Source organism: Carcharhinus amblyrhynchos, chromosome 5 (genome assembly GCF_965287045.1).
Source record: "Carcharhinus amblyrhynchos chromosome 5, sCarAmb.v2.hapA, whole genome shotgun sequence".
Lineage (NCBI taxonomy): Eukaryota > Metazoa > Chordata > Chondrichthyes > Carcharhiniformes > Carcharhinidae > Carcharhinus > Carcharhinus amblyrhynchos.
The window spans coordinates 4,209,447-4,235,711 of NC_137328.1; the positions used below are offsets into that span (position 1 = coordinate 4,209,447).

A 26,265-nucleotide genomic window follows, 5' to 3' on the forward strand; every position below is an offset into this window, starting at 1 on the left:
CATAGTTGTTGTAATTTAATTTCCACAAGAGATGCGGAGAGGTTTAGTGAGGGAATTCCAGAGCTTGGGATCTGGGCGTCCAGACGTGGAGTGACTATGATTGGGAATGTGCAACAGGTCGGAATTGCTGGCGAGCAGGGATCTTGGAGGGTTTGGGAGATGGAAGGGCTGGGACCCTTGGAGGGGATTGAGAAGGAGGAGGAAAATCTTAAAATGGAGGCACTGGAGGCGGAACTTGGATCAACAAGTAGCAAACGGGGAGGACAATTTCCAAACGGGCAGATACTCGGATACTGCTGGGGTCTTTCAGATACGGCTTATCAATAAGGGGATATTAACTGGGGATGGTCAAGTTACTAATCTACACAGTGCATTCCGAATCATTGACAAAGAAATCCTGCAAATATTCCACCATCTTTATATCAATATATACACGTTAAGATTCCTATCACTCAAAAAAGGTTTCTTTTACAGCATAGATACATAATGTAAAGATCTGCAGCTGCAGTAACAGGGACTAAAATATCTCAATAATGCTCCTGTTGCCCTGAGCAGTTGTCTTGTTAGCTGCCTAGCTGGTTGAGTTTTGCTTGAGGACTGTACATGTTCCTGTTGTTGCCCCAGGATCCTGAACAATGATGTCATCCCGCTGACTCACATTTATGGAACCAGGCTGAAAGGGATTGAGGTGTTTTGTCCGGTTGAACCCCCTCCCCCGTACGAAGCAGTGGTCAGAGGGCAGAGTGCCGAGCAGGTCAGTGAAATACTCTCTTTGTTAATCCAGTGAGTACATGCAAAGTACACGAGCAAAAATGTGCTCTGGTGGAACGTTTCGATTTTATTTTTCAAAATGTCGTCCTGTCAGCTACCCTTAATCCCACAGTGGTTTTCCAAACACTTTGATACAAAGAAGTGAAGAGGTGGGTCCCGCATCAACATCAGAGCCCACTTTTTTAAATTCATTCATGGGACATGGGTGTCGCTGGCTCTCCAGCATTTATTCCCCATCCCTAGTTGCCCTTGGAGGGCATTTGAGAGTCAACCACATTGCTGTGGCTCTGGAGTCACATGTAGGCCAGACCAGGTAAGGACGGCAGATTTCCTTCCTTAAAGGACATTAGTTAAACAGATGGGTTTTTTCCGATAATTGACAAAGGTTTCACGGTCATCAATAGATTCTTAATTCCAGGTATTCTTTATTTTTTGGCCATCTACAAGATGCACTACAGCAACTCACCAAGGTTCCTCAGGCAGCACCTTCCAAACCCACGACCTCTACCATCTAGAAGGCAGATACCTGTGAACATCACTACCTTGAGGTTCCCCTCTGAGTCACTCACCATCCTGACTCGGCAATATATCGGCCATTCCTTTATTCCTGTCGCTGGGTCAAAATCCTAGAACTCCCTCCTGGGTTCAAGAACGCAGCTCACCACCTCCTTCTCAAGGGGCAGTTAGGGGTGAGCAATAAATGTTGGCCTCATCAGCGATGCCCACATCCCAGAAATGAAAATTTAAAGAACACATAATTCTCTCATATTAAGTCAAGAACCTCTTCGGACAGAATGTGTTCAACATTTTTATCAGAGTGGAATTGAAGATTTGCTGTTTGTGGGGGGGGATTATTAATACCAGTTATGTAATCGCCACAAAGTGGGGAGCACCGAATTTTCCTGGGGTGATTTGAGAGGAATTAAGTTTTTTTTACAGGAACTGTGATTTGTATTGAAAGTAAGGAGTCTCTTTCATCAGGTGAATGGGATTTCAGTTCACAAACAGGGCTTATAAAGACACAAACTCAATTTACAAAATAATGATTGGAATGCGAGTCTTTACAGGTAATCAAGTCTTAAAGGTACAGACAATGTGAGTAGAGAAAGCATTAAGCACAGGTTAAAGAGATGTGCTTTGTCTCCAGTCAGGACAGTTAGTGAGATTTTGCAAACCCAGGCAAGTCGTGGGGGTTACAGATAAAGTGACGTGAACCCAAGATCCCGATTGAGGCTGTCCTCATGTGTGCGGAACTTGGCTATCAGTCTCTGCTCAGCGACTCTGCGCCGCCTTGGAGAACGCTTACCCGAAGATCAGAGGCTGAATGCCCGTGACCGCTGAAGTGTTCCCCAACAGGAAGGGAACAGTCTTGCCTGGTGATTATCGAGCGGTATTCATTCATTTGTTGTCAGTGTCTGCATGGTCTCCCCAGTGTACCATGTCTCGGGACATCCTTTCCTGCAGCATATCGAGTAGACAACGTTGGCCGAGTTGCAAGTGTATGTAACATGTGCCTGGTGGATGGTGTTCTCACCTGAGATGATGGCATCCATGTCGATGATCTGGCACGTTTTGCAGAGGTTGCTGTGGCAGGGTTGTGTGGTGTCATGGTCACTGTTCTCCTGAAGACAGGGTAGTTTGCTCTGGGCAATGGTCTGTTTGAGGTTCTGCGGTTGTTAGAAGGCAAGAAGTGGGGGTGTGGAGATGGTCTTGGCGAGATGTTCGTCTTCATCGATGACATGTTGAAGACTCCGGAGAAGATGTCATAGCTTCTCCACTCCGGGGAAGTACTGGACGACAAAGGGTACTCTGTCCGCCGTGTCCCATGTTTGTCTTCTGAGGAGGTCGGAGCGCTTTTCGCTGTGGCGCGTCAGAACTGTCAATCGATGAGTCGAGGACCATACCCTGTTCTTATGAGGGCATTTTTCAGCGTCTGAAGGTATCTGTTGTGATCCTCCTCATCTGAGCAGATCCTGTGTATAGTGACAGTACCAAGGCAGTTGTCTATAAGTGGAAGTATCTAGAGTTTAATATTTATATTGGCTGAATTCCATCATTGAGCTGAACAAGATGTTATTTGTATTGAGAAGACAGAGACGGATTACGTACTTACGGGAAGACACTTTAATTGGAAGGATGGTGCCTAGCAGAGTGAGCTTCCTCACAAATGAATAAGGGCATATTTAGATCTTGAAAAACAAAGCCCACTAAACTGTGCAAGGAAATGAAGACAATTTCCAATCTGACTCAGTCTACAGGACAACAGGCTCCACTACTCTAAGGCTGTTGCATAATGGAAATGTCTCAAAATGCTTCACAGGAGCGATCAAGTTGAACTTGACATTGAGGCACGTAAGAAGATATTTGGGTAGGTGACCAAAAGCTTGATCAAAGATGAAGGGATTGGTGCTGGGCCCACTGTTATTAATCATTTATATTAATGATTTGGACGAGAATATAGAGGGCACGGTTAGTAAGTTTGCAGATGACACCAAGATTGGTGGCACAGTGGACAGTGAAGAAAGTTATCTCCAATTGCAACGGGATCTTAATCAATTGGGTCAGTGGGCTGACGAATGGCAGATAGAGTTTAATTTAGACAAATGCGAGGTGATGCATTTTGGTAGATTAAACCAGGGCAGGGCTTACTCAGTTAATAGTAAGGCACTGGGGAGAGTTATAGAACAAGGAGATCTAGGAGTACATGTTCATAGCTCCTTGAAAGTGGAGTCACAAATGGACAGAGTGGTGAAGAAGGCATTCGATATGCTTAGTTTCATTGGTCAGAATATTGAATAGAGGAGTTGGGATGTCTTGTTGAAGTTGTACAAGACATTGGTAAGGCCACACTTGGCCTCTCGGTTATGACACTCCTTAAAATCCACGTCCTTAACCAAGCTCTTGGACATGATTTTCATTCTTTCACGGGACATGGGCATTGCTGACAAGCCCAGCTTTGGTTGCTCATCCCTAATTGCCCCTTGAACTGACTGATTGGCCATTTCAGAGTCAGCCACATTGCTGTGGGGTTGGAGGGCCAGACCAGTAGAGTGAGATTTCCTTCCCGAAAGGGCATGAATGAACCAGATGACTTGTTAATGACAGTGGATGGTAGCTGTCTGGACATTGCGATTCCAGATTTTATGTTAACTGAATTTGAATTCCTAGCAGCCGGGGTGGGATTTGAATCCATGTTTTGAGATCATTACAACTTCAGAGCATGAAGTATCTCCTCCACTGCCACTCCATTAACATTTATTTTTGTTTGATTAGTCCATTTTATTACTTTATATTCTTAACATTCGTTTTAATTTTCAAATCTCCCATCGTTTAATTTGTCCACTTGTTAAAATTATCACTTTCCATCTTGTTCCCCCCATCCCCCCATCCCCCCCCATCCTCCCCCCATCCCAATAGGGCCACTGCCACATGCCTCAGGCTGAACTTTGACATTCTGCACCTTTGTTCTGCCATTTACACATTCCGATCTCCTTATGGGACGCTATTAGCACCATTCTCAGCCTTTACTACAATTATTTACATTCCCTTTGTCCATGACATCTTTGTCAATCACCCTAACAGTATAAATCTTGTCCTGTTTTCTTTGTCTTCAGCTCTGACGAAGGGTCATCCTGACTTGAAACGTTGGCTCGATTCTCTCCCCTGTCAGACCTGCTGAGATTTTCCAGCATTTTCTGATTCTGTTTTGATATCGTTAGCCTGGGTGTCTCACACACACACACACACACACACACACACATCCCCAGCATAACTTCTCCAAGCTGTCTTTTGTTGTAACCACTAAATTGCACCCAATTGCCCGCGTTTGGCCCAAATCCCTCTATACCCATGTAACTGTTTAAATGCTTTTTAAAAGACAAAATTGTACCCGCCTCTACTACTACCTCTGGCAACGTGTTCCAGGCATTCAAAGCCCTCTGAAAAAATTGCCCCTCTGGACACTTTTGTATCTCTCCCCTCTCACCTTAAACCTGTGCCCTCTAGTTTTACTTTCCCCTACCTTTGGGAAAAGATATTTAGCTGATGTATGCCTCTCATTATTTTATAGACCTCTCTAAGATCAGCCCTCAGCCTTCTACAGGCCAGGTGCCCCTGGTGGGTGTGTTTCTCGTGGTGAGGGGCATATGACAAGGGGTGGGTGCCCATCCCACCACCTTTCTGCCGCTCCTCCAGTTCATTACCGTGATAAGGGGGCGCAGGTGCTGAAATTGGCACAGGTGGATATTGGGACAGCCATGACAAAGTGGGTCACAGTCTCACGTCTGAATCAGAAGGTTCTTGGTTTGAGTTCCACTCAAGACTTGAGCACAGTAACCCAGGCTGACTCTGGCAGTGCAGTACCGAGGGAGTGCTGTGTGTTGCCTTTTGGATCAGACATTACGCTGAAGCCCTACCTGCTCTCTAAGCTGTGATGCAGGGCACGACTCTGTCCATTGGCGAACAGGGGAGTTCTCCTTGCTGTCATGCTTAATATTTATCTCTCAATACTCAATAAAACACAATTATCTGCTTCTTGTCACGTTGCTATCTGTGGGAGTTTGTTGAGTGAAGATTGGCCGCTGTGTCTCCCCCGTTACAACAGTGCCCATACTTCAACAACACGTCACTGACTGGAAAGCTCTCAGGATGTTTTCTCTTTCGTTGTACAGTTATTTTCCGCTGAGCTGGAGTTTTTCCCTTTTGTGTAACTTCAGTGCAGTCCCTCAGTAGGAAATGCGTGTGTATCGCTGCAGGATCAGTCAAGGCCACACATACACTTCCTGTCGCATTGTCTACAATCTCAGCTCACTGATTCGAGTGCAGCCGAAACCAGCCTGCCCCCCTCCCCCTCACCCTCCCTCATTCTTCCCCCCCTCATCCCCCCTTCCTTTCCCTCCCCTCCCCACTCTCCACTCACTCCTTCGTCCTTTCCCCTCCTCTCACCCCTCCCCTACTCTTTCTCCCCTCCCTCATCCCACCCTCTCCTATCCTCTCACTGCCTCCCCACCTCCTTCACCACTTCCCTAACCCTCCCTCCCTGTCCCCCTACCCCGCCCACCCTGTCCCCCTCCCCCTTCCCCCTCCCCCTTCCCCCTCCCCGTCCCCCTCCCCCTTTCCCCTCCCCGTCCCCCTCCCCCTTTCCCCTCCCCGTTCCCCCAACCCCCAACCCCCAACCCCAATACCTCCCTCCCTGTTCCTCCCTCCCCACCTCATTATTGTTAATAATCTCACATTTTTTTAACTCTTCATCCGCTTCACGGTGTTGTCTCTCGTGCCTTTGCCCAGGTGCCTGTGGTTCTTGGTGACACGGGGAGGGGTAGGTGGGGCAGAGGAGGAGCTTGGGAGGGGAGAGTGCAGAGTGTCGGGGGAACTCAGGGAGTGGAACTTGGGGCAGGGACGAGTGGGGAGAGTGCAGGAGAGGAAATGGGGGAGCGGGGGGGGGTGCGGGAGAGGAAATGGGGGAGTGGGGGGAGTGCGGGAGAGGAAATGGGGGAGCGGGGGGGGGTGCGGGAGAGGAAATGGGGGAGCGGGGAGAGTGCGGGAGAGGAAATGGGGGAGCGGGGAGAGTGCGGGAGAGGAAATGGGGGAGCGGGGAGAGTGCGGGAGAGGAAATGGGGGAGCGGGGAGAGTGCGGGAGAGGAAATGGGGGAGCGGGGAGAGTGCGGGAGAGGAAATGGGGGAGCGGGGAGAGTGCGGGAGAGGAAATGGGGGAGCGGGGAGAGTGCGGGAGAGGAAATGGGGGAGCGGGGAGAGTGCGGGAGAGGAAATGGGGGAGTGGGGAGAGTGCGGGAGAGGAAATGGGGGAGCGGGGAGAGTGCGGGAGAGGAAATGGGAGAGCGGGGGGGGTGCGGGAGAGGAAATGGGGGAGCGGGGGGGGTGCGGGAGAGGAAATGGGGGAGTGGGGAGAGTGCGGGAGAGGAAATGGGGGAGTGGGGGGAGTGCGGGAGAGGAAATGGGGGAGCGGGGAGAGTGCGGGAGAGGAAATGGGGGAGCGGGGAGAGTGCGGGAGAGGAAATGGGGGAGCGGGGGGAGTGCGGGAGAGGAAATGGGGGAGCGGGGGGAGTGCGGGAGAGGAAATGGGGGAGCGGGGGGAGTGCGGGAGAGGAAATGGGGGAGCGGGGGGAGTGCGGGAGAGGAAATGGGGGAGCGGGGGGAGTGCGGGAGAGGAAATGGGGGAGTGCGGGGAGAGGATACAGGGAGGGGGAGAGAATATGGGGGGAGTGGGAGAGAGGACATGGGGTCAATAAGAGGGAGGTGTGGGAACTAAGAAAGTGAGTGGTAATGAGGGGAGGGGAAAGGAGGGAAGTGAAGAGAGAAAGTAGGAGGAAGTGGGAAAGAGAAGTGGAGACTTTGGTCCCTGAGAGTAGAGTTGCCAGCCTTCCACGATCAGGCTTGAACTGTGGACCAGTCTCCAGGTCACTGCTGGAAACAGCAAGCTGGAAGAAAAATCTTTCGAATCTTTTGCTGCGCAAACACTGAAACGGGAAAGAAATTGGCCAGGAGGCAAGAATCATCCAATCAGATAATGAAGGGCCTGCTCGTGTTCTGATTGGCCAAGGGAAAGCTGTGAAGATGGACATGTGGGGTGTCCAATGGGAGGGAGGTGGGGGTGTGGCATTTGTGGGGGGGAGGTGCTGAAACCTGCTGGGTTACACCCAGGCCTACCAGGAAGGCTTTTCCAATACTGACAGCAAGATGGCGGATGGTGTGCTCCAGGCACTGACTGTACACACCATATTGGATGATTTGGCGGCTACTCTGTGCCTGATGAGAGGGTCATGGGTACATCCGATCTCTAGGCCTCAATTTCTACCCCTCTTGTGATGTTGCTCTGGAGGATGAGAAGAGGTAACCTGTGTAGCTAAAATAGTTGCAAGAATGGGACTGGTTGTTTCTGAGGTCAGAGAGCGAAAAAGTATGCTTCAGTCAATAACAAAAGAGTCAGAACTACACTCTGACAATATTCATCTTCCTTTACAAGACGGAGGACAAGGACAGTCAGTATAATCCCCAGGGATACACATTTTTCTGATTTTGTTTAAAGACCTTTGTTAGAAAAACAAAGGTCACCTTAAGGGATTTATATTTGTATCGGTAAACATTAAAAATAAGGTTTAATTTTATGTGGGATTACTGTAATGTTTCTGTGCTTGGAAGGGTAATAGTTAGATTTGTGTTGGACAAAGGTGTTTGTATGTGTGGGTTTGGTTAAGTTCCAAGTGTAATTTTATTGTGCTTACAGAGGGCTATAGCTCAAAGAGTAGATAAATCAGTAGTAGTTGCTCAGCAACTAGGGCTTGTAAGGGAGAGATGCTTTTAAGTTTTAGCTTTACTAATTTGAATGCAGTTGGAGATGGGTTAGTGAGAGAGAAGGCAGCTTTCACAACTCTGGTGGAAGCAGTTGGTTTAGAAGAACAGAGAGGGAACATCTCTCTCAGCTTTGTTAAAAGAAAAGCCGTACCATAAAGCCATTGTTAAGGAAACAAGTGCAGAGATCTGAAGAGCAGCTCGTTAAGGAAACTAGGGAAATGAAGACAAATTTCTAACAAGTCTGAGGTTAAAGGTACAACAATGGAAAAATGTTCAGTAAAGGAGAGATTGAGATGCCAGAAAGATATCTGAATTGGATTTTCGGGTTGGTGAGATTTTGTCACAGCCTGTGGTACGTGAGTTGAAATAACTATTTGTTAGAAATTGGTGGCTGGGTCTCATTTTGTATAAAAGCAGTTAAGACAAAAGAAGGGGTGGTGTAAAATCCTGGACAGGATTCATTGTTAAAAGTGCAGACTCTCAGTGTTCGCCATCCTGAAAATTCAGGCCAATGGCCTCTCATTGTGGCACCCAGGATTAAAAATTATTTTACATATTAAGTGCTTCTGCATTGATCCTCTGAAACTACAGATTTAATGATTATGTCTCCCTATCCTTTGTGTGTTTTCTGAAATTTCAGTGGGGAATTATAGGGTATAGTTCTATATGCCCCAGTGCTTCAAGGCTTGTCAATGCAGTCATCTGACACTCCCTAATACAGAGAGAGATTTGCATTTCGGTAGCACCTTTCATGGCTTCAGAGTGCTTTACAGCCAATGAAGTACTTTTGAAATGCGGCCACTGCTGTCGGATAAATGGCAGCCAATTTGCGCACAGCAAGATCCCACATAAAAGATATTCTTTTGTTCTGAAGGGATGTTGACTGCGGGCTTCGTATTGGCCAGGAGACCACGCCGTATATTTGCCGTGGCAACCATACATTCCCTTTGACAGGGCGCATGGGGCCTCAGTTTAAAATCTCACCTGAGAAACAGCCCCTCTGACAGTGCAGCACCCCCGCAGTACTGCACTGGGATTACCCACAGGCCTCCGGAGTGGGATTCGAACCCCTGACCTCCCGGCTCAGTGTGTTACCAGCCGAGACCGCTTCCGATGTACGAAATATCCATGAGGAAACCTGCTGTGATGTTTGAAGTAATCCTCTGATACTGCCTGGCACCCTGAGTATTTTGTGTTTTAACTTGACAGTTTTGTGTTGCCAGGTTTCGAACTCGCAGGTCACAGACATCGCGGAGGGAGCGTCTGAAAGAACGTCGTGCGCAGCGTCAGACGGTAAGGCCATGGTAGCGGCACGTCATTCCGCCCTCTCGGGGTCACCCCGGGGCACATTGTCGGGGGGTTTTATCACACGGCCACCTGTCTCAAAATGCCCCGCCCCCACACTCCCACCATTGGTCACCTGATGTGTCAATCTTTCTTTCCCGCAGCCTTCCAGTGGCCAATTGGAAAGCGCGTAGCTTATTCCTTATCCAGTTATCGCAGAATTGTTAGACGGAGGCCATTCAGCCCATCATGACTGTCCAAACCCCCATTATGGATTAGTACCATTCTCCTGCCTTCTCCCCGCACATCGTTTCTGTTCAAATAATCATCTAACCCCCTCCTGAGTGCCTCGACTGAACCGGCCACTACCAGGCCACGCGTTCCACACCCCAACCACTCACTGCGTGAGAAAGATTTTCTCAGCTCACACTTCCTGCTCTTGCAAATCACTTTTAATCTGTGCTCTCCCGTTAATAACCCTTCCGCGAGCGGGAACAGTTTCTCCCCGTCACCAGATTAAAGTCCAACAGGTTCATTTGCAATCACAAGCTTTCAGAGTGCTGCTCCTTCATTGGGTGAGTGGCTGACCTGATGAAGGAGCAGTGCTCCGAAAGCTCGTGATTCCAAATAAACCTGTTGGACTTTTGATTTGATTTATTATTGTCACGCGCATTAACATACAGTGGAAAGTATTGTTCCTTGCGCACTATACAGACAAAGCATACCCTTTATAGAGAAGGAAACGAGAGATTGCAGAATGTAGTGTTACAGTCTTAGCTAGGGTGCAGAGAAAGATCAACTTAATGCGAGGTAGATCCATTCAAAAGTCTGATGGCAGCAGGGAAGAAGCTGTTCTTGAGTCGATTGGTATTTTCGGGTTTGTGAGATTTTATCACAGCCTGTGATATGTGAGTTGAAATAACTATTTATTAGACTTTTATATCATTTTCCTGATGGAAGAAGGTGGAAGAGAGAATGTCCGGGGTCCTTAATTGTGCTGGCTGCTTTGCTGAGGCAGCGGGAAGTGTAGACAGAGTCAATGGATGGCTGTTTGTTGAATTTTAACGTTCTCCCCACCCAACACCCTCTCAACAAATGTGTTAGCCACCAAGCAGTTTTAACCTCCCAGAATTTCCACATGTGTTGAGTGCATTCTCCCCTCAGTTTGAGAGAATCAGCTATTGTTTCTCAGCTGATGCGAAGCTTATGTGAATAAAGATGAGTTTTTTTCACAGAGCTTGTTGTTGTATCTGGAATGCGATGCCTAAAAGGACGGTGGTGACTTTCGAAAGGAAATTGGATAATTTCTTGATAAAAATAGCAGGGTTGTGTGAATAGAGCTGGCTGGGATGGGGGAGGGAATGGGTGGGATGGAAAGAGGATAGGACTAATTGGTTTGCTCTGTCAAAGAGCTGGCATAGACACAATGGACCGAATGGACCACCTTTCTGCTGTAAGATTCATTATAGATTCACAGGATCCCTGCAGTGCAGAAGGAGGCCATTCAGCCCATGGAGTCTGCACCAATCACAATCCCACCCCAGCCCTATCCCCATTATACTATGCTTTTACCCTAGCTAATCCCCCTGACACTAAGGGGCAATTTCAGCATGGCCAATCCACCTAAACCACACATCTTTAGGCTGTGGGAGGAAACCGGAGCACCTGGAGGAAACCCACACAGACATGGGGAGAACATGCAAACTCCACAGACAGTGACCCAAGGCCGGAATTGAACCCGGGTCCCTGGTGCTGTGAGGCAGCAGTTCTAACCATTATGCCACCGTGCCGCCCCTGGTGTTCTGTAGGTTAGGACACTTCAAGCATGTACCCAAGTGTTTTTTAAATGTGATGGGGGGGTTACTTGCCTCTATCATCCTTTCAGGCAGCGAGTTTCAAATCTCCACCATACTCTGAGTGAAAGAACTTCTCCACAACTCCCGACCAATCCCTCTACCAATTCCTTTAAATCTTTGCCCCATGGTTAAGGATTTCCTAAAGAAAATAGATTCTTCCTATCCACTCTAACTATGCCCTTTGTAATTTTAGTCATCTTAATTAAATCTCCCCTCAGCCTCCCGGTTCCAACGAAAGCCCAATCTTTCCAATCTTTCTTCAGAGTTTAAAATTCTCCATCCCTGGGAATGTGCTTGTAAATTTCCTTTGTCAGCTTTCTAGTGCAATTCCAGTAATGGAACAAGAGGAATCAATGTCATAATTCAATCAGTTTCTTCATGGCTCTAACATAAAACAATTTATCCCACATCGAATGGCGTTCTTTCTACTTGCTTAGTATTGATCCTTGTTGACGCATCATTCTTGATTCAACAGGGGTGACACAGTGGTTAGCACTGCTGACTCACAGCGCCAGGGACCCGGGTTCAATTCCAGCCTTGGGTCACTGTCTGTGTGGAGTTTGCACATTCTCCTCGTATCGGCGTGGGTTTCCTCCGGGTGCTCCAAGTAGTTTCCACGTTCCAAAGATCTGCACGTTAAGTTGATTGGCCATATTAGACAGACCCTCAGTGTCAGGAGATTAAGAGGGTAAATAAGTGGGGTTATGGGGAAAGGATGGGATTGCTGTTGGGCGATGGGCCAAATGGCCTCCTGCACTGTAGAGTTTCAATGTTTCTAAGATTTGAGGAACACCTACCCTATGCTTTGAGAGGCATTCTTAGTGGAGCTCTGTGTGAGATCTACCTTAGGCTGATTTGTCATAGAATCCCTCCAGTGCAGAAGGAGGCCATTCAGCCCATCAACGACCACAATCCTACCCAGGCCCTATCCCGGTAACCCCATGCGTTTACCCTAACTAATTCCCCCTGACACTAAGGGGCCAATTTATCATGGCCAATCCACCTAACCAGCACATCTTTGGACTGTGGGAGGAAACCGGAGCACCTGGAGGAAACCCACGCAGACACGGGAAGAATGTGCAAACTCTACTTAGACAGTGTCCCGAGGCTAGAATTGAACCTGGGCATTGTGAGGCAGCAGTGTTAACCACTGTGCCACCCAGTGCTTTGCAGTAGAATTTCTGCCTCTGCAAACCATTCCACCCAGTGACAAAGCACTTGGCTTCTCCCCTGCTCTGCATGATACTGACCGCACGCAATGTCCCAAACAGCTCTACAGCAAACTAATGAGTTTTTGAGGTGTGGTTACTGTTATAATGTACAAAACACATAAGCCAAATGACTCACTTGATTTCATAAGCAACCGTGTGATAAATGACCAGATAATCTATTTCAGTAGTGTTGGTTGATATATTGGTACTGTGGAGAACTCCTTTCTGAAATAATGGCCATTGAGTCTTGGATCTATAGCAGAGGGGCCTTTGTTTAATGTCTCATGCGGCACCTCAGGCAGGGCAGCACTCCCACAGTACTGCACTCGGAGCATCAATCCTGATTCTGGGCGCAAGTTTCCGGAGTGGGACTTGAACCCACGACCTTCTGGTTCAGAGAGTGAGACTGAGCTATGGCCGACGAGGTAGCGGTGTGTCCGGGGTTACTGCTTTAGGTGCACACGGTGATTCTTTCCTGCGTTACCTTACAGATACCAGTCCCCCAAGCGGCTCGCTGAGTGACCCGTTACAGCTCTGCATCGTGCACCCACCCCGGGGCAGGAATTCTGAAGCGGGATGCAGGAAGTCCAGCAGGCCGGGTCTGAGGGGATCGAATAGTGACCCACTGCTGCAAGAGCTAGTTATAGAAGGTAATGGGAGAGTGGGGGAACTGCTTGTTCATTGCGGAATCTTGGTTCAATCACACTTAGCATGTTGAGAACAGACTTGTCCTTTACTATTACAAAATGACACCGGGAGATTGGTGCAAACAATATTTCTACAGGCTGTGACTCTCTTTTGTATAATATAGAATCCCTACAGTGCAGAAGGAGGCCTTTCGGCCCATCTTAAGACATAGGAACAGAATTAAGCCATTTGGCCCATCGAGTCTGCTCCACCATTCAATCATGGCTGATATTTTTCTCATCCCCATTCTCCTGCCTTTTCCCCATAACCCCTGATCCCCTTTACTAATTAATCAAGAACCGATCTATCTCCATTCTTAAAGACACTCAATGACCTGGTTTTCACATCCTTCTGCAGCAGAGAGTTCCACAGATTCACCACTCTCTGGCTGAAGAAATTCCTCCTCATCTCTGTTTTAAAGGATTGTCCCTTTAGCCTCCAGTTCTAGTTTTTCCGACTAGTGGAAACATCCTCTCTACGTCCACTCTATCCGTCGAGCCTACACTGACCACAATCCCATCCAGGACCTATCCCCTTAATCCCACGTATTTATCTTGCTAATTCCCTGACACCATGGGGCAATTTAGCATGGCCATTCAACCTAACCCCCTCATCTTTGGAGTATGGGAGGGGACCGGACCACTCGGAGGAAACCCACGCAGACACAGGGAGAACATGCAGCCTCCACACAGACAGTGACCCAAGCCCCGGGTCCCTGGCGCTGTGAGGCAGCAGTGCTAACCACTGTGCCACCCTGCTGCCCATTCTGGAAATAGCAGCCAGAGGAGGTGACCTGATTGAGGTCTTTAAAATTATGAAAGAGGTTAGAGAGGGTAAGGACTGAGTGGTAGTGGGGGGAGTTTTCCCACTGCACCTGCCGCGGGAATCGCAGCGAGCGAGCGGGAGAGGGGGTGGATCATGCTAAGATCCATTGACCTCGGGTGGGGGGGATTTTCTGGTTTGGGGGGGCGAGCATGGCCAGAAAATCCCCCCCAGAGAGTATTTCCACTTGAGGGCAGGATCGGAACGAGGGAGCCATCAATAGATGAAGACAGATGAATCCAGTAGGATGTTTGGTGGAGCAAGGTCTTAGAGTGGTCAGAATGTGGAACTCGCTACTCAGGGAGTGGTTGAGGTGAAAAGTGTAGCTACAATTCAGGGGAAGCTGGATAAAGATGAGGGAGAAAGGAACGGAAGCACAAAGGGACTTGGGAGTCATTGTTCAAGATTCTCTTAAGGTTAATGTGCAGGTTCAGTTTGCAGCTAATGTAATGTTAGCATTCATGTCGAGAGAGCTAGAATACAAGAGCAGGAGTGTACTTCTGAGGCTGTATAAGGCTCTGGTCAGACCCCATTTGGAGTATTGTGGGCAGTTTTGGGCCCATATCTAAGGAAGGATAGGCTGGCCTTGGAAAGGGTCCAGAGGAAGTTCACAAGAAAGATTCCTAGAATGAAGAACTTGTCGTATGAGGAACTTTTGAGGAGTCTGGGTACAAGGAGTGGAAGATTGGAAACTGACCAGGAGAGTGTTGGAAAATTCGAGTCCGGAATGAACAAAACCCTGGGCGAGGGTTTCAGCTGAAGCGGGAGGACAGTGTTACAGAAGGAGGTGGTCTTAGTGATAGAGAATAAGGGGCTGGAAGGTTGGCTAATTGTTGAATTAGACAGCAGGATTGCAAGCAGCAGGGTACGATTTGAGATGCTGATTTTCTAGTTTAGATCCAGAATGATGGTTGCCCACAAGCGACCACAAGCTGCTAATCTGATCAAGATGTTCAGATCAGGATAGAAACCAGGAAATGATACTGGTGAGGTTTGTAAATGTTATTTGAAACCTGAGGTTAGGTTACGACCTTGAAATTACTTCCTTCTATCTCAGTAATAAAGTATATTTTCATTTTATGCGAATGCTTTTGTTGCATTCTTCTTTCTTTCCCTGTAGTCATTACATGAGACCATGAAATAGAGGAGCAGAATTAGGCCATTCGGCCCATCGAGTCTGCTTCACCATTCAATCATGGCTGACATAATTCTCATCCCCGTTCTCCTGCCTTCTCCCGTAACCCTTATTGATCAAGAATCTATCTGTCTCTGCCTTAAAGAAACTTAATGACCCGGCCTCCTCTGAGTTCCACAGATTCACCACCCTCTGGCTGAAAAAATTCCTCTTCATTTCAGTTTTAAAGGAGCGACCCTTCACTCTGAGGTTGTGCCCTCGAGTTCTAGTCTCTCCCACTAGCGGAAACATCCTCTCCACGTCCACTCTATTTAGGCCTCTCAGTATTCTGTAAGTATCAATTAAAACCCCCCCTCATCCTTCTAAACTCCATCGAGTATTGACCTAGATTCCTCAACTTGCAACGTTGCCATTTGCCAGTTTACCCCCCCAGAAGCTCATCCACTGAGAATTGCAGAGTAACGGAGACCCTGGGGAGAGGCTGCTCTGTCCTGACTGCCAGGGGCCTGCTGCAGTGATGTTACCCCAATCCTAACTTGCACCACGTCCCATTTGCCCATCTCCCGTTCTGGCAAGGCCTCAAGTTGAAATTTCTTATTCCTGTATTCAAAGTCAGGCCTGGCCTCATCCTTTCCAATCCCAATATCTGGAATCACTACTATCCAAGTGAGCAATGCTCATGGACCGGAAAAAGTCAAATTCCTCTGATCCTGGTTTCACGTGCATCCCTAATTTTAATCACCCCCACCATTGGTGGCTGTGCCTCCGGCTGCCTAGACTTTTAACTCTGGAATTCCCTCCTTAATCCTCTCCGTCCCTCCATCCTGCTTTAAAACCTGCTTCTTTGACAGAATCTGCCCTCATACGTCCAAATATGGCTGGCTATTAAATTGTGCCCGATGATGCTCATGTCAGGGGCTTTTGGGATAGTTTAGATGTCAGAAGCATTGTAGATTTGTAACTTGTTGCAGCTTGATGTTTTGTTCAGTGGAACAGGTTCAATACTGGTGTAGAAACTACTCTCACCTTTAGAGGCTGGTATAGATGGACAGATCCTGACAGGAATGGTCTACTCTGAACAGGGCAGCTTGAGGCACTTAGTAGGTGGAGGCATGACTTTGGATGGCCAGCTCAGGCACAATGGGCCTCTTTCTGTGTTGTAAAACTCTGACTCCAGCATTGAGGATCTTCCACCTCTCCGAGGGCCAGTACTGGACCCGGAAAGTGACATATGACCAATCCCAGTGAGGCTAGCCTCCGTGATGGTCCCAACACAGGTGCATTCAGCAGTGATCTAGACATGTCTCCAAAGCTAGAGGTTTGCGGGAGGGGCAGATATCCCCCTGACTTGGGGGGGGGGGGGGTTACAAACTCCTGTAAGCTTCACCTGATGGTCACCTGCTGGCAACTGCTCTGCCCTCACTCCTGTCATTGGCTGCCTGACATGTCAATCTACCTGAGGTCCCACCTTCTCCCACCGATTGGGCACTTGAACGCAGTCTTCATAAGGTGATTGGATGACTTTTCCCATTGCTCCTGTGAGAATTACTCCTGGGTTTTTAACTCTTGGCAGCATCTCGGAGTTTCATTTACAATTTCTGGAGACTCCGGGGTAAACCTGGAGGGTTGGCAACCCTACACTCCATTTTCCCCCTCCCCTCTGGTCACTTTTGGAATGCTGATTACCTGAGGTAGAAACATAATGGATGTGGGTTCTCCCCAGTTCCTTTTTTGCCACCACTTCCCCCACGTAACGCACCCAATTTCCACCCCCCTTCCCCACAACCCAATAATTTCAGCCGGTTTTCGTACTGTATCTATCGTGCAACATTCTCATCAATTTCTTTCTGTTCGGTTCAGAATTAGTGGTCAGCTGTGAAGCGGCCACACAGACGGACGAAAGGCCGGAGGTGCAGGTCGTGACCTTGCGAAGGGGTCACAGGTCGGGTGCCCCCAGGTCGAGGCCCAGGTCGCTGGTGGATTACAGCAGCTACAGAGACACCAAGCTATTGGTTGCTAGCTTCTTGGAGCACTCATCATGCGCAATGACCCCCGAGGTGCAGGAACTGGTGGAAAATATTCGCTCGGTCTTGCAGTCCGACGAGGAACACATGGAGGAGGCAGTGGCCAGTGCCAACATACTCGATCAGGTGAGGGGCGCTCGCTGTCACCGTCTAAATATGTGTTGTTAGTGTTTCTGGATCACTGTAGGATGTGTCAGGACAGAGGAGGATTCAGAGGCCCAGTGTGAATTGGTTAGATTGGCACATGATACCAAACTCATTGGGGATGCAGGGTAGTCTGAGGGAGAAAGCGTTAGCCAGCAAGTCGTGAGTTCAGATCCCACTGCAGGGACTCGAGACCAAACTCAAGGCTGACCCTCCCGGTGTAGTACTCCCAGAGGAGACATTAAATCATTCGAGGACTTGTATACCCTTGTAGGTGAGTGTAAAAGACCTTAAGGTAACACTGAGAAAGGAAGGAAGAGCGGAATAATGACCTGTTTCGGTGCTGTGGAATTTGACGTAAAGTATATTCTTTGGACGAATGGCAAACAAGACAGCTGACAATAAATGTGGGAGTCAGTGGCTAGACTGGCATTTATTGCTCATCCCTAATTGCCCTTGAACTGGATGGCTTGCTTGGCCATTTCAGAAAGCATTTAGGAGTCAACCACATTGCTGTGGGTCTGGAGTCGCATGTAGGCCAGACTGGGTAAGGACAGCGGATTTCCTTCCCCAAAGAACACTAGGCGGGTTTTTACAACAGTCGATGATAATTGTGTGAGCGACACGGTGGTTAGTACTGCTGCCTCACAGTGCCAGGGACCCGGGTTCAATTCTGGCCTTGGGTCACTGTCTGTGTGGAGTCTGCGCATTCTCCCCGTGTCTTCATGGGTTTCCTCAGGGTGCTCCGGTTTCCTCCCACTGTCCAAAGATATGTGGGTTAGGTGGATGAGCAATATTAAGCTGCCCCTTATTGTCCAAAGATGTGTAAGTTGGGGGGATAGTTGGGTAAACGCATTGTTCTCTGGAGCAGTGTACTAGTGGCTGGTGAGTGTACTGTGTTTTTTTTTAAATTGCATTGCTGGGTTGTGGGTTATTTCCCTTTGTGCTTTCCATAGAGGGTCCTAGGTGCAAGGGCTGTTGGGAAGGGAGTGAGGGAGTATAAAAACAAGGCCACAGTAGACAGCGGGCAGCGTCAGGAGTGGGCATCAGAGTGAGGTGGGTGCTGAGTGAGTACTGCAAGGGCTTTGGCTCACAGGGCTTAGGCGAGGCAGGGTTAGGCAAGGTGAGTTACTGGTCAAGTTTTTCAAAGTGTGTCCATAGGTCTGAAGGTAGTCAAATAAATGGCAGGGAGACGTGTCAGCTGTGTAAGGTGCAATATGTGGGAGTTCCTGGAGACACAGCATCTCCGGCGAGTCCACATCTGCACCAAATGTCTGGAGTTGCAGCGTTTGAGGGCCCGGGTTAGTCAACTGGAGTTGAGGCTGGAGGATTTATTTTTAGTGAGGGAGAATGAGGCGATAATGAATAGGAACCAGATTCAAGAGGGGATCTCAGAGCCAAGGAGGGGGGATGGGTGGGTTACAGTTAGGAAGGAGAAAAAGAAGAGAAGTAATGTTCCAAAGATTACCCCAGGGGTAGTCTCTCAAGATAGCAGGGGTAAGGCACCAACTGAGGTGGAAAAGGCATGAGGGGAAGAGGAAAATGCCTCAGAGGGAAGGAAGGGGGCTGGATGTGAGATAGTGGTGGGGGACGGGAGGGTTAGAGGAATTGATAGGTGGTTCTGTGGGCAAAAGCGGGACTCCAGGATGGTGGTCTGCCTCCCTGGAGCAGGGGTACAGGATGTGTCGGAGAGGGTAGAGGGAATCTTGAAGGGCCAAGGGACCCAGGCGGATGTAATTATACATGTAGGAGAGAGGGACATAGGAAGGAAGAGTAGGGGGGAAATACGCACACAGTTCAGGGAGTTGGGAGCCAGGCTGAAGTGTAGGGCCTCCAGGGTGGCGATCTCTGGGCTGCTGCCAGTGCCCAGCAATAGCAGGGATAAGAATAATGAGATCCTGCAGCTGAATGTGTGGCTGAGGGACTGGTGCAGGACAGAGGGGTTTAGTTTTGTAGACCATTGGGAAGTCTTTGCAAAGGAAGGGCACTTGTATAAGAGGGATAGGGAACACTTAAATGGGAAGGGGACACATATTTTAGCTGGGAGGTTGGCTGGAGTGTTTAGGCAGGGTTTAAACTAGTATGGAGGGGGGGTGGGGAGGAGAGAGACAGCTCAGGCACTGGGAGTGAGTTGGAGGTCAGGGGAAGTCTAGTTGATAGGGAAATCCCTCAGGAGAAGGAGGATCCGAGAGGGCCTGAGGGTCTTAGGTGCATCTGTTTTAATGCGAGGAGTGTGACGGGAAAGTCGGATGAACTTAGGGCCTTGATGTTCGCGAGGAATTTAGATGTGGTGGCAGTGACAGAGACGTGGTTAAAGGAGGGGCAGGACTGGCAGCTAAATGTTCCAGGGTATAAGTGTTTTAGGTGTGGTAGGGGAGGGTTGAAAAGAGGAGGGGGAGTGGCGCTCTTAGTTAGGGAGCAGATCAGAGCGGTGCAGAGGGAGGATAACATGGAGTCTTTGTGGGTGGAGTTGAGGAATAGGAAGGGGGCCATTACTATGCTAGGAGTGTACTATAGGCCACCCGATAGCCCACGGGCAGTGGAAGAGGGTATATGTAGAGACATTTTGGATAAGTGTAGGAAGAGTAGGGTTGTTGTAGTGGGAGATTTTAATCTCCCTGGGGTGGGGATTGGAAGGTGCCTAGAGCTGGGGGGTCTGATGGGGAGGAATTCGTAAGATGTGTATTGGAAGGATCCTTGCAACAGGATGTAGATAGCCTGACTAGAGAGGGGGCGATACTGGATTTAGTTCTGGGAAATGAGCTGGGTCAGGTGGTTGAGGTTGCGGTAGGTGAACATGTGGCTAATAGTGACCACAACTCCATCTACTTTAGGATACGAATGGAAAAGATGAGAGCTGTCCTAAGGGGAGGGTGCTAAATTGGGGGAAGGCTAGATGCAGGAGCTTAGGGATACAGACTGGGATAGGCTGTTGGAAGGCAAGGCCACGTTAGGCATGTGGGAGTCTTTCAAGGGAAATCTGCAATGGGCGCAGGAAAGGCATGTGCCGGTTAGGAGGAAGGATGGGAAAGGTAGGATTAGGGAACCGTGGATTACTAGAGATATAGAAGAGATATAGAAGACCTGGTTAGGAAGAAACGAGAGGCGTATGCCAGGTCTAAGCAGCTGGGAACAGAGAGAGCGTTGGAGGAATACAGAGAGAGTAGGAGGGATCTCAAACGGGGAGTTAGGAGAGCAAAGAGGGGGCATGAGATGGCTTTGGCAGGTAGGATTAAGGAGAATCCAACAGCGTTTTACTCCTATCTTAAGAACAAAAGGGTGGCTAAGGGTAAAATTGGTCCTCTCAGGGACAGACGTGGGGAATTGTGCTTAGAGGCAGAGGGAATGGGGGAGATCCTGAATGAATACTTTGCGTCGGTATTCACGAAGGAGAGGGGCTTGATGTCTAGTACGGTCATTGAGGGAGCGGTAGACCAATTGAAAGATCTATTGATTACGAGGGAAGAAGTGTTAGGGCTTTTAGATGGCATTAAAACCAATAAATCTCTGGGGCCTGATTGCATTTATCCTAGGCTGCTTAGAGAGGCGAGGAATGAGATTGCTGGGCCTCTGACGCAAATCTTTGTCTCTTCTTTGGACACAGGTCAGGTCTCAGAGGACTGGAGGATAGCGAACGTGGTACCGTTGTTTAAAAAGGGTAGGAGGGATAACCCGGGTAAATATAGGCCAGTGAGCTTAACGTCAGTGGTAGGTAAGTTGATGGAGAGGATTCTTAGGGATAGGATGTATGCGCACTTAGAACGTTGCGATCTGATTAAGGATACGCAGCATGACTTTGTCAAGGGGAAGTCTTGCCTTACGAATCTGGTAGAATTCTTTGAGGACGTGACAAAAACGGTTGACGAAGGACAAGCCGTTGATGTCATCTACATGGATTTCAGTAAGGTGTTTGACAAAGTCCCTCATGGTAGGTTGGTAGAAAAGATTAAAGCTCATGGGATATGTGGTCAGGTATCTAGATGGATAGAGAACTGGCTTGCAAAGAGGAGACAGAGAGTAGTAGTGGAGGGGTCTTTTTCTAGCTGGAGGTCTGTCACTAGTGGTGTGCCACAGGGCTTGGTACTGGGACCTTTTCTCTTTGTAGTGTATATAAATGATTTGGAAGAGGGAGTAGGTGGTGTGATCAGCAAATTTGCTGATGACACTAAGATGGCTGGATTGGCAGGCAGTGAGGAGCAGTGTCTGGCAATACAGCAGGATATTGATAGGCTGGTTGATTGGGCAGATACGTGGCAAATGGAGTTTAATCCGGATAAATGTGAGGTGATGCATTTTGGCCGGAATAATGTAGGGGGGAGTTATATGATAAAGGGTAAGCCCGTAAGGAGTACAGAGTCGCAGTGAGACCTGGGGGTGCAAGTGCACAAGTCTTTGAAGGTGGCAGTACAAGTGGAGAGTGTGGTGAAGAAAGCCTATGGTATGTTAGCCTTTATAGGAAGGGGTATAGAATATAAGAGCTGGAGTCTAATGTTGCAGTTGTACAGAACGTTGGTTAGGCGCATTTGGAGTACTGCGTACAGTTCTGGTCGCCTTACTACCGGAAGGACGTGGAGACTCTGGAGAGAGTGCAGAGGAGGTTTACCAGGATGTTGCCTGGTATGGAAGGACTGGGGTATGAGGAAAGGATGTTGCCTGGTATGGAAGGACTGGGGTATGAGGAAAGATTGAAGAAATTGGGGCTCTTTTCCCTTGAAAGATGCCAACTGAGGGGGGATCTAATAGAGGTATATAAGATTATGAAGGGTATAGATAGAGTAAACAGAGGTAAGCTATTTCCTGTAATAGAGACACGTAGGATAAGGGGCCATGGATTTAAGGTGAGGGGGGAGAGGTACAACACAGATATTAGAGGGAGGTTTTTCACACAGAGGGTAGTGGGGGTATGGAATGCTCTGCCAAGTAAGGTGGTGGAGGCAAACACGCTAGAGTCCTTTAAGAGTAACTTAGACAGGCACATGACTGAGTTGGAGATGGGTGGATATAGGAGAACCTTTTAAATAAGGGTCATTAGTATCATACTATACCCATTTACATTACCAGGGACGCCCCAATGCTAATGTTTTTCTCTTTTCATTCACAGGTTTTAAGTCGGTCCGCCTTGTTGTCCAACGAGGGGCATATACGCGATGGGTCGTACTGGGGCTGCTCTTGAATGTTCGAGATTGGCCTAGTGCTTCATGTCGTTAGTGTGTGCTTAAACTGGACCAGATACTGGGCAAGACGGCAGCTCAGTGACTATCACTGATTGCTGTGCAGACGCATGGATTTGGGCCGGTGTCTGTGGGAGTTTGCGCATTCTCCCCGTGCTTGCGTGGGTTTTCTCCGGGTGCTCCGGTTTCCTCCCACACCCCAAAGATGTGCTGTTAGGCTGATTGGCAGGAATAAATTGTCCCTAAATTAGTTTCCCTCAATCTGGATGGCCATAAAACATTAGACAGGGGTCGTGGGTAGAGAGGTGGACTGGTGGTGTTGAGATGGCGGCGCGGGCTCGTTGGGCCGAAGGGCCTGTTTCCCCGGCTGATTTTGTTCTTTGTTCTGATTTTGTTCTTTGTAGATACGCGGGGTTACGGGGACAGGGCCTGAGTAAGATGTTCTGTGCGAGAGTCGGCACAGATTTGATGGGCTGAACAGTCTCTTTTTGCACTGTAGGGATTCTGTGATTGTCATGATCACCATTACTAAACTAGCTTTGAATTCAAAGAACAGAAACAGCCTGGGAAACAGGCCCTTCGGCCCAACGAGCCCGTGCCGCCATTTTAACATTACCAGTCCCCCCCCCTCCACCCATGACCCTTATCTATTGTTTTATGGCCATCCACATTGAGGGAAACTAATTTAGGGACAATTTATTACCACCAATCAGCCTAACAGCACATCTTTGGGGTGTGGGAGGAAACCGGAGCACCCGGAGAAAACCCACGCAAGCACGGGGAGAATGCGCAAACTCCCACAGACACCGGCCCAAATCCATGTGTCTGCACAGCAATCAGTGATAGTCACTGAGCTGTCCTGTTGCCCAGCATCTGGTCCAGTTTAGGCACACACTAACGACGTGAAGCACTAGGCCAATCTCGAACAACCAAGAGCAGCCCCAGTACGACCCATCGCGTGTATGCCCCTCGTTGGACAACAAGGCAGACCGACTTAAAACCTGTGAATTAAAAGAGAAAAACATTTGTATCATTCCACATCCTCATACATTACCAGGGACGTCCCAGTGCTAATGAACCTTATTTAAAACAATCTCCTATATCCACCCATCTCCAACCCACTCAAGTGTCTAAGTAACTCTTAAACAACTCCAGCATGCCTGCCTCCACCAACTTGGCAGAGCATTCCATACCCCCACTACCCTCTGTGTGAAAAACCTCTCTCTAATATCCATGTTATACCTCTCCCGCCTCACCCTAAGCCCGTGTCTCTAACATAGGAAGTAGCTTACCTCTGTTTACTCTATCTATAGCCTTCATAATCTGATATACCTCTTAGATCCCCCCTCAGTCGCCATCTTTCAAGGGAAAACAGCCCCAGTTTGCTCAATCTTTCCTCATAACCCAGTCATTCCATACCAGGCAACATCCTGGTAAACCTCCTCTGCACTCTCTCCAGAGTCTCCACGTCCTCCCTGTAGTAAGGTGACCAGAACTGGACGCAGTACTCTAAATGTGGCCTAACTAACGTTCTATACAACTGCAACATTAGACTCCAGCTCTTATATTCTATACCCCTTCCTATAAAGGCTAACATACCATAGGCTTTCTTCACAACCTTCTCCACTTGTACTGCCACCTTCAAAGACTTGTGCACTTGCACCCCCAGGTCCCGCTGCGATTCTATACTCTTTATAGGTTTACCCTTTACTATATAACTCCCCCCTACATTATTCCAGCAAAATGCATCACCTCACATTTATCCGGATTAAACTTCATTTGCCACGCATCTGCCCAATATACCAGCCTATCAATATCCAGCTGTATTGCCAGACACTGCTCAATGCCCGCCAATCTAGCCATCTTAGTGTCATCTGCAAATTTGCTGATCACACCACCTACTCCCTCTTCCAAGTCATTTATATATACTACAAAGAGAAGAGGTCCCAGTACTGAGCCCTGCAGCACACCACTAGTCATGATGTGGGTATGCCGGCGTTGGACTGGCGTAAACACAGTAAAAAGTCTGACAACACCAGGTTTTAGTCCAACCTATTTATTTGATAATATACTCGCAAGCTTTCGAGGGGTTACCCTCTTCGTCAGGTGAATGGAGAGTTCACCACTAGTGACAGACCTCTAGCTAGAAAAGGACCCCTCCACTGCTACTCTCTGACTCCTCTTTGCAAGCCACTTCTCTACCCATCTAGATACCTGGCCACATATCCCATCCATGAGCTTTAATCTTTTCTACCAACCTACCACAAGGGACTTTGTCAAACACCTTACTGAAATCCATATAGATGACATCAACTGCTTGTCCTTCATTGACTGTTTTTGTCACCTCCTCAAAAAATTCTACCAGATTCGTAAGGCAAGACTTCCCCTTGACAAAGCCATGCTGCGTATCCTTAATCAGATTGCAATGCTCTAAGTGCTCATACATCCTATCCCTAAGAATCCTCTCCATCAACTTACCTACCACTGACGTCAAACTCACCGGCTTATAGTTACCAGGGTTATCCCTCCTACCCTTTTTAAACAACGGTACCACGTTCGCTATCCTCCAGTCCTCTGGGACCTCACCTGTGTCCAAAGAAGAGACAAAGATTTGTGTCAGAGGCCCAGCAATTTCATCTCTCGCCTCCCTAAGCAGCCTAGGGTAAATGCCATCAGGCCCCAGAGATTTATCAGTTTTAATGCTACCTAAAAGCCCTAACACTTCTTCCCTCGTAATGGATAGTTCCTTCAATTGGTCTAAAGCTCCCTCGAAGACCGTACCAGACATCAAGCCCCTCTCCTTCGTGAATACCGACGCAAAGTATTCATTCAGGATCTCCCCCATTCCCTTGGACTCTAAGCACAATTCCCCTTCTCTGTCCCTGAGGGGACCAATTTTTTCCCCTAGCCACCCTTTTGTTCCTAACATAGGAGTAAAACACCTTTGGATTTTCCTTAACCCTACCTGCCAAAGCCATTTCATGCCCCCTTTTTGCCCTCCTAACTCCCCTTTTGAGATTCCTCCAACGCTCTCTCCGTTCCCAGTTGCTTAGATCTAAATACGCCTCTCATTTCTTCCTGACCAGGTCCTCACTATCTCTAATAATCCACGGATCTGTAATCCTACCTTTCCCATCCTTCCTCCTAACCGGCACATGCCTTTCCTGCACCCATTGCAGATTTCCCTTGAAAGACTCCCACATGCCTAACGTGGACTTGCCCTCCAACAGCCTATCCCAGTCTGTATCCCTAAGCTCCTGCCTAATCCGGCTGTATCTAGTCTTCCCCCAATTTAGCACCCTCCCCTTAGGACAGCTCTCATCTTTTTCCATTAATATCCTAAAGTAGACGGAGTTGTGGTCACTATTAGCCACATGTTCACCTACTGCAACCTCAACCACCTGACACGGCTCATTGCCCAGAACTAAATCCAGTATAGCCCCCTCTCTAGTCGGGCTGTCTACATACTGCTCCAAGGACCCTTCCAATACACATCTTATGAATTCCAAACCCCCAGCTCTAGGCATCATCCAATCCACCCCAGGGAGATTAAAATCTCCCACTACAACAACCCTGTTAATTTATTAATTGAATTTAAATTCCCCCAGCTGCCAAGATGGGATTTGAACCTGCTTGGGGCACAGCACAATCATAACGAGCAGCGCAGCGGTTAGCACTGCTGCCTCACAGCGCCAGGGACCTGGGTTCGATTCCCAGCTTCGGGTCACTGTCTGTGCAGAGTTTGCACATTCTCTCCATGTCTGCGTGGGTTTCCTCTGGCTGCTCCACTGACCCGCACATCTTTGGAGTGTGGGAGGTAAGGTGGATTGGCTGTGCTAAATTGCCTCT

At 48.5% G+C, this 26,265-nt stretch overlaps 1 protein-coding gene across 3 annotated transcripts in view; it reads left to right on the forward strand.

Moving 5' to 3' along the window:
* Window positions 1–26,265, forward strand: part of fam189a2 (family with sequence similarity 189 member A2) — an 89,112-nt gene that overhangs the window by 61,777 nt on the left and 1,070 nt on the right. For all 3 annotated transcript variants that reach the window (XM_080188368.1, XM_080188367.1, XM_080188369.1), the window contains 4 exons: window positions 625–754; window positions 9,306–9,375; window positions 12,925–13,083; window positions 16,938–17,227. In XM_080188368.1, coding sequence (XP_080044494.1) covers window positions 625–754; window positions 9,306–9,375; window positions 12,925–13,083; window positions 16,938–17,227 — 649 coding nt within the window. The remainder of the gene's footprint in view (window positions 1–624; window positions 755–9,305; window positions 9,376–12,924; window positions 13,084–16,937; window positions 17,228–26,265) is intronic.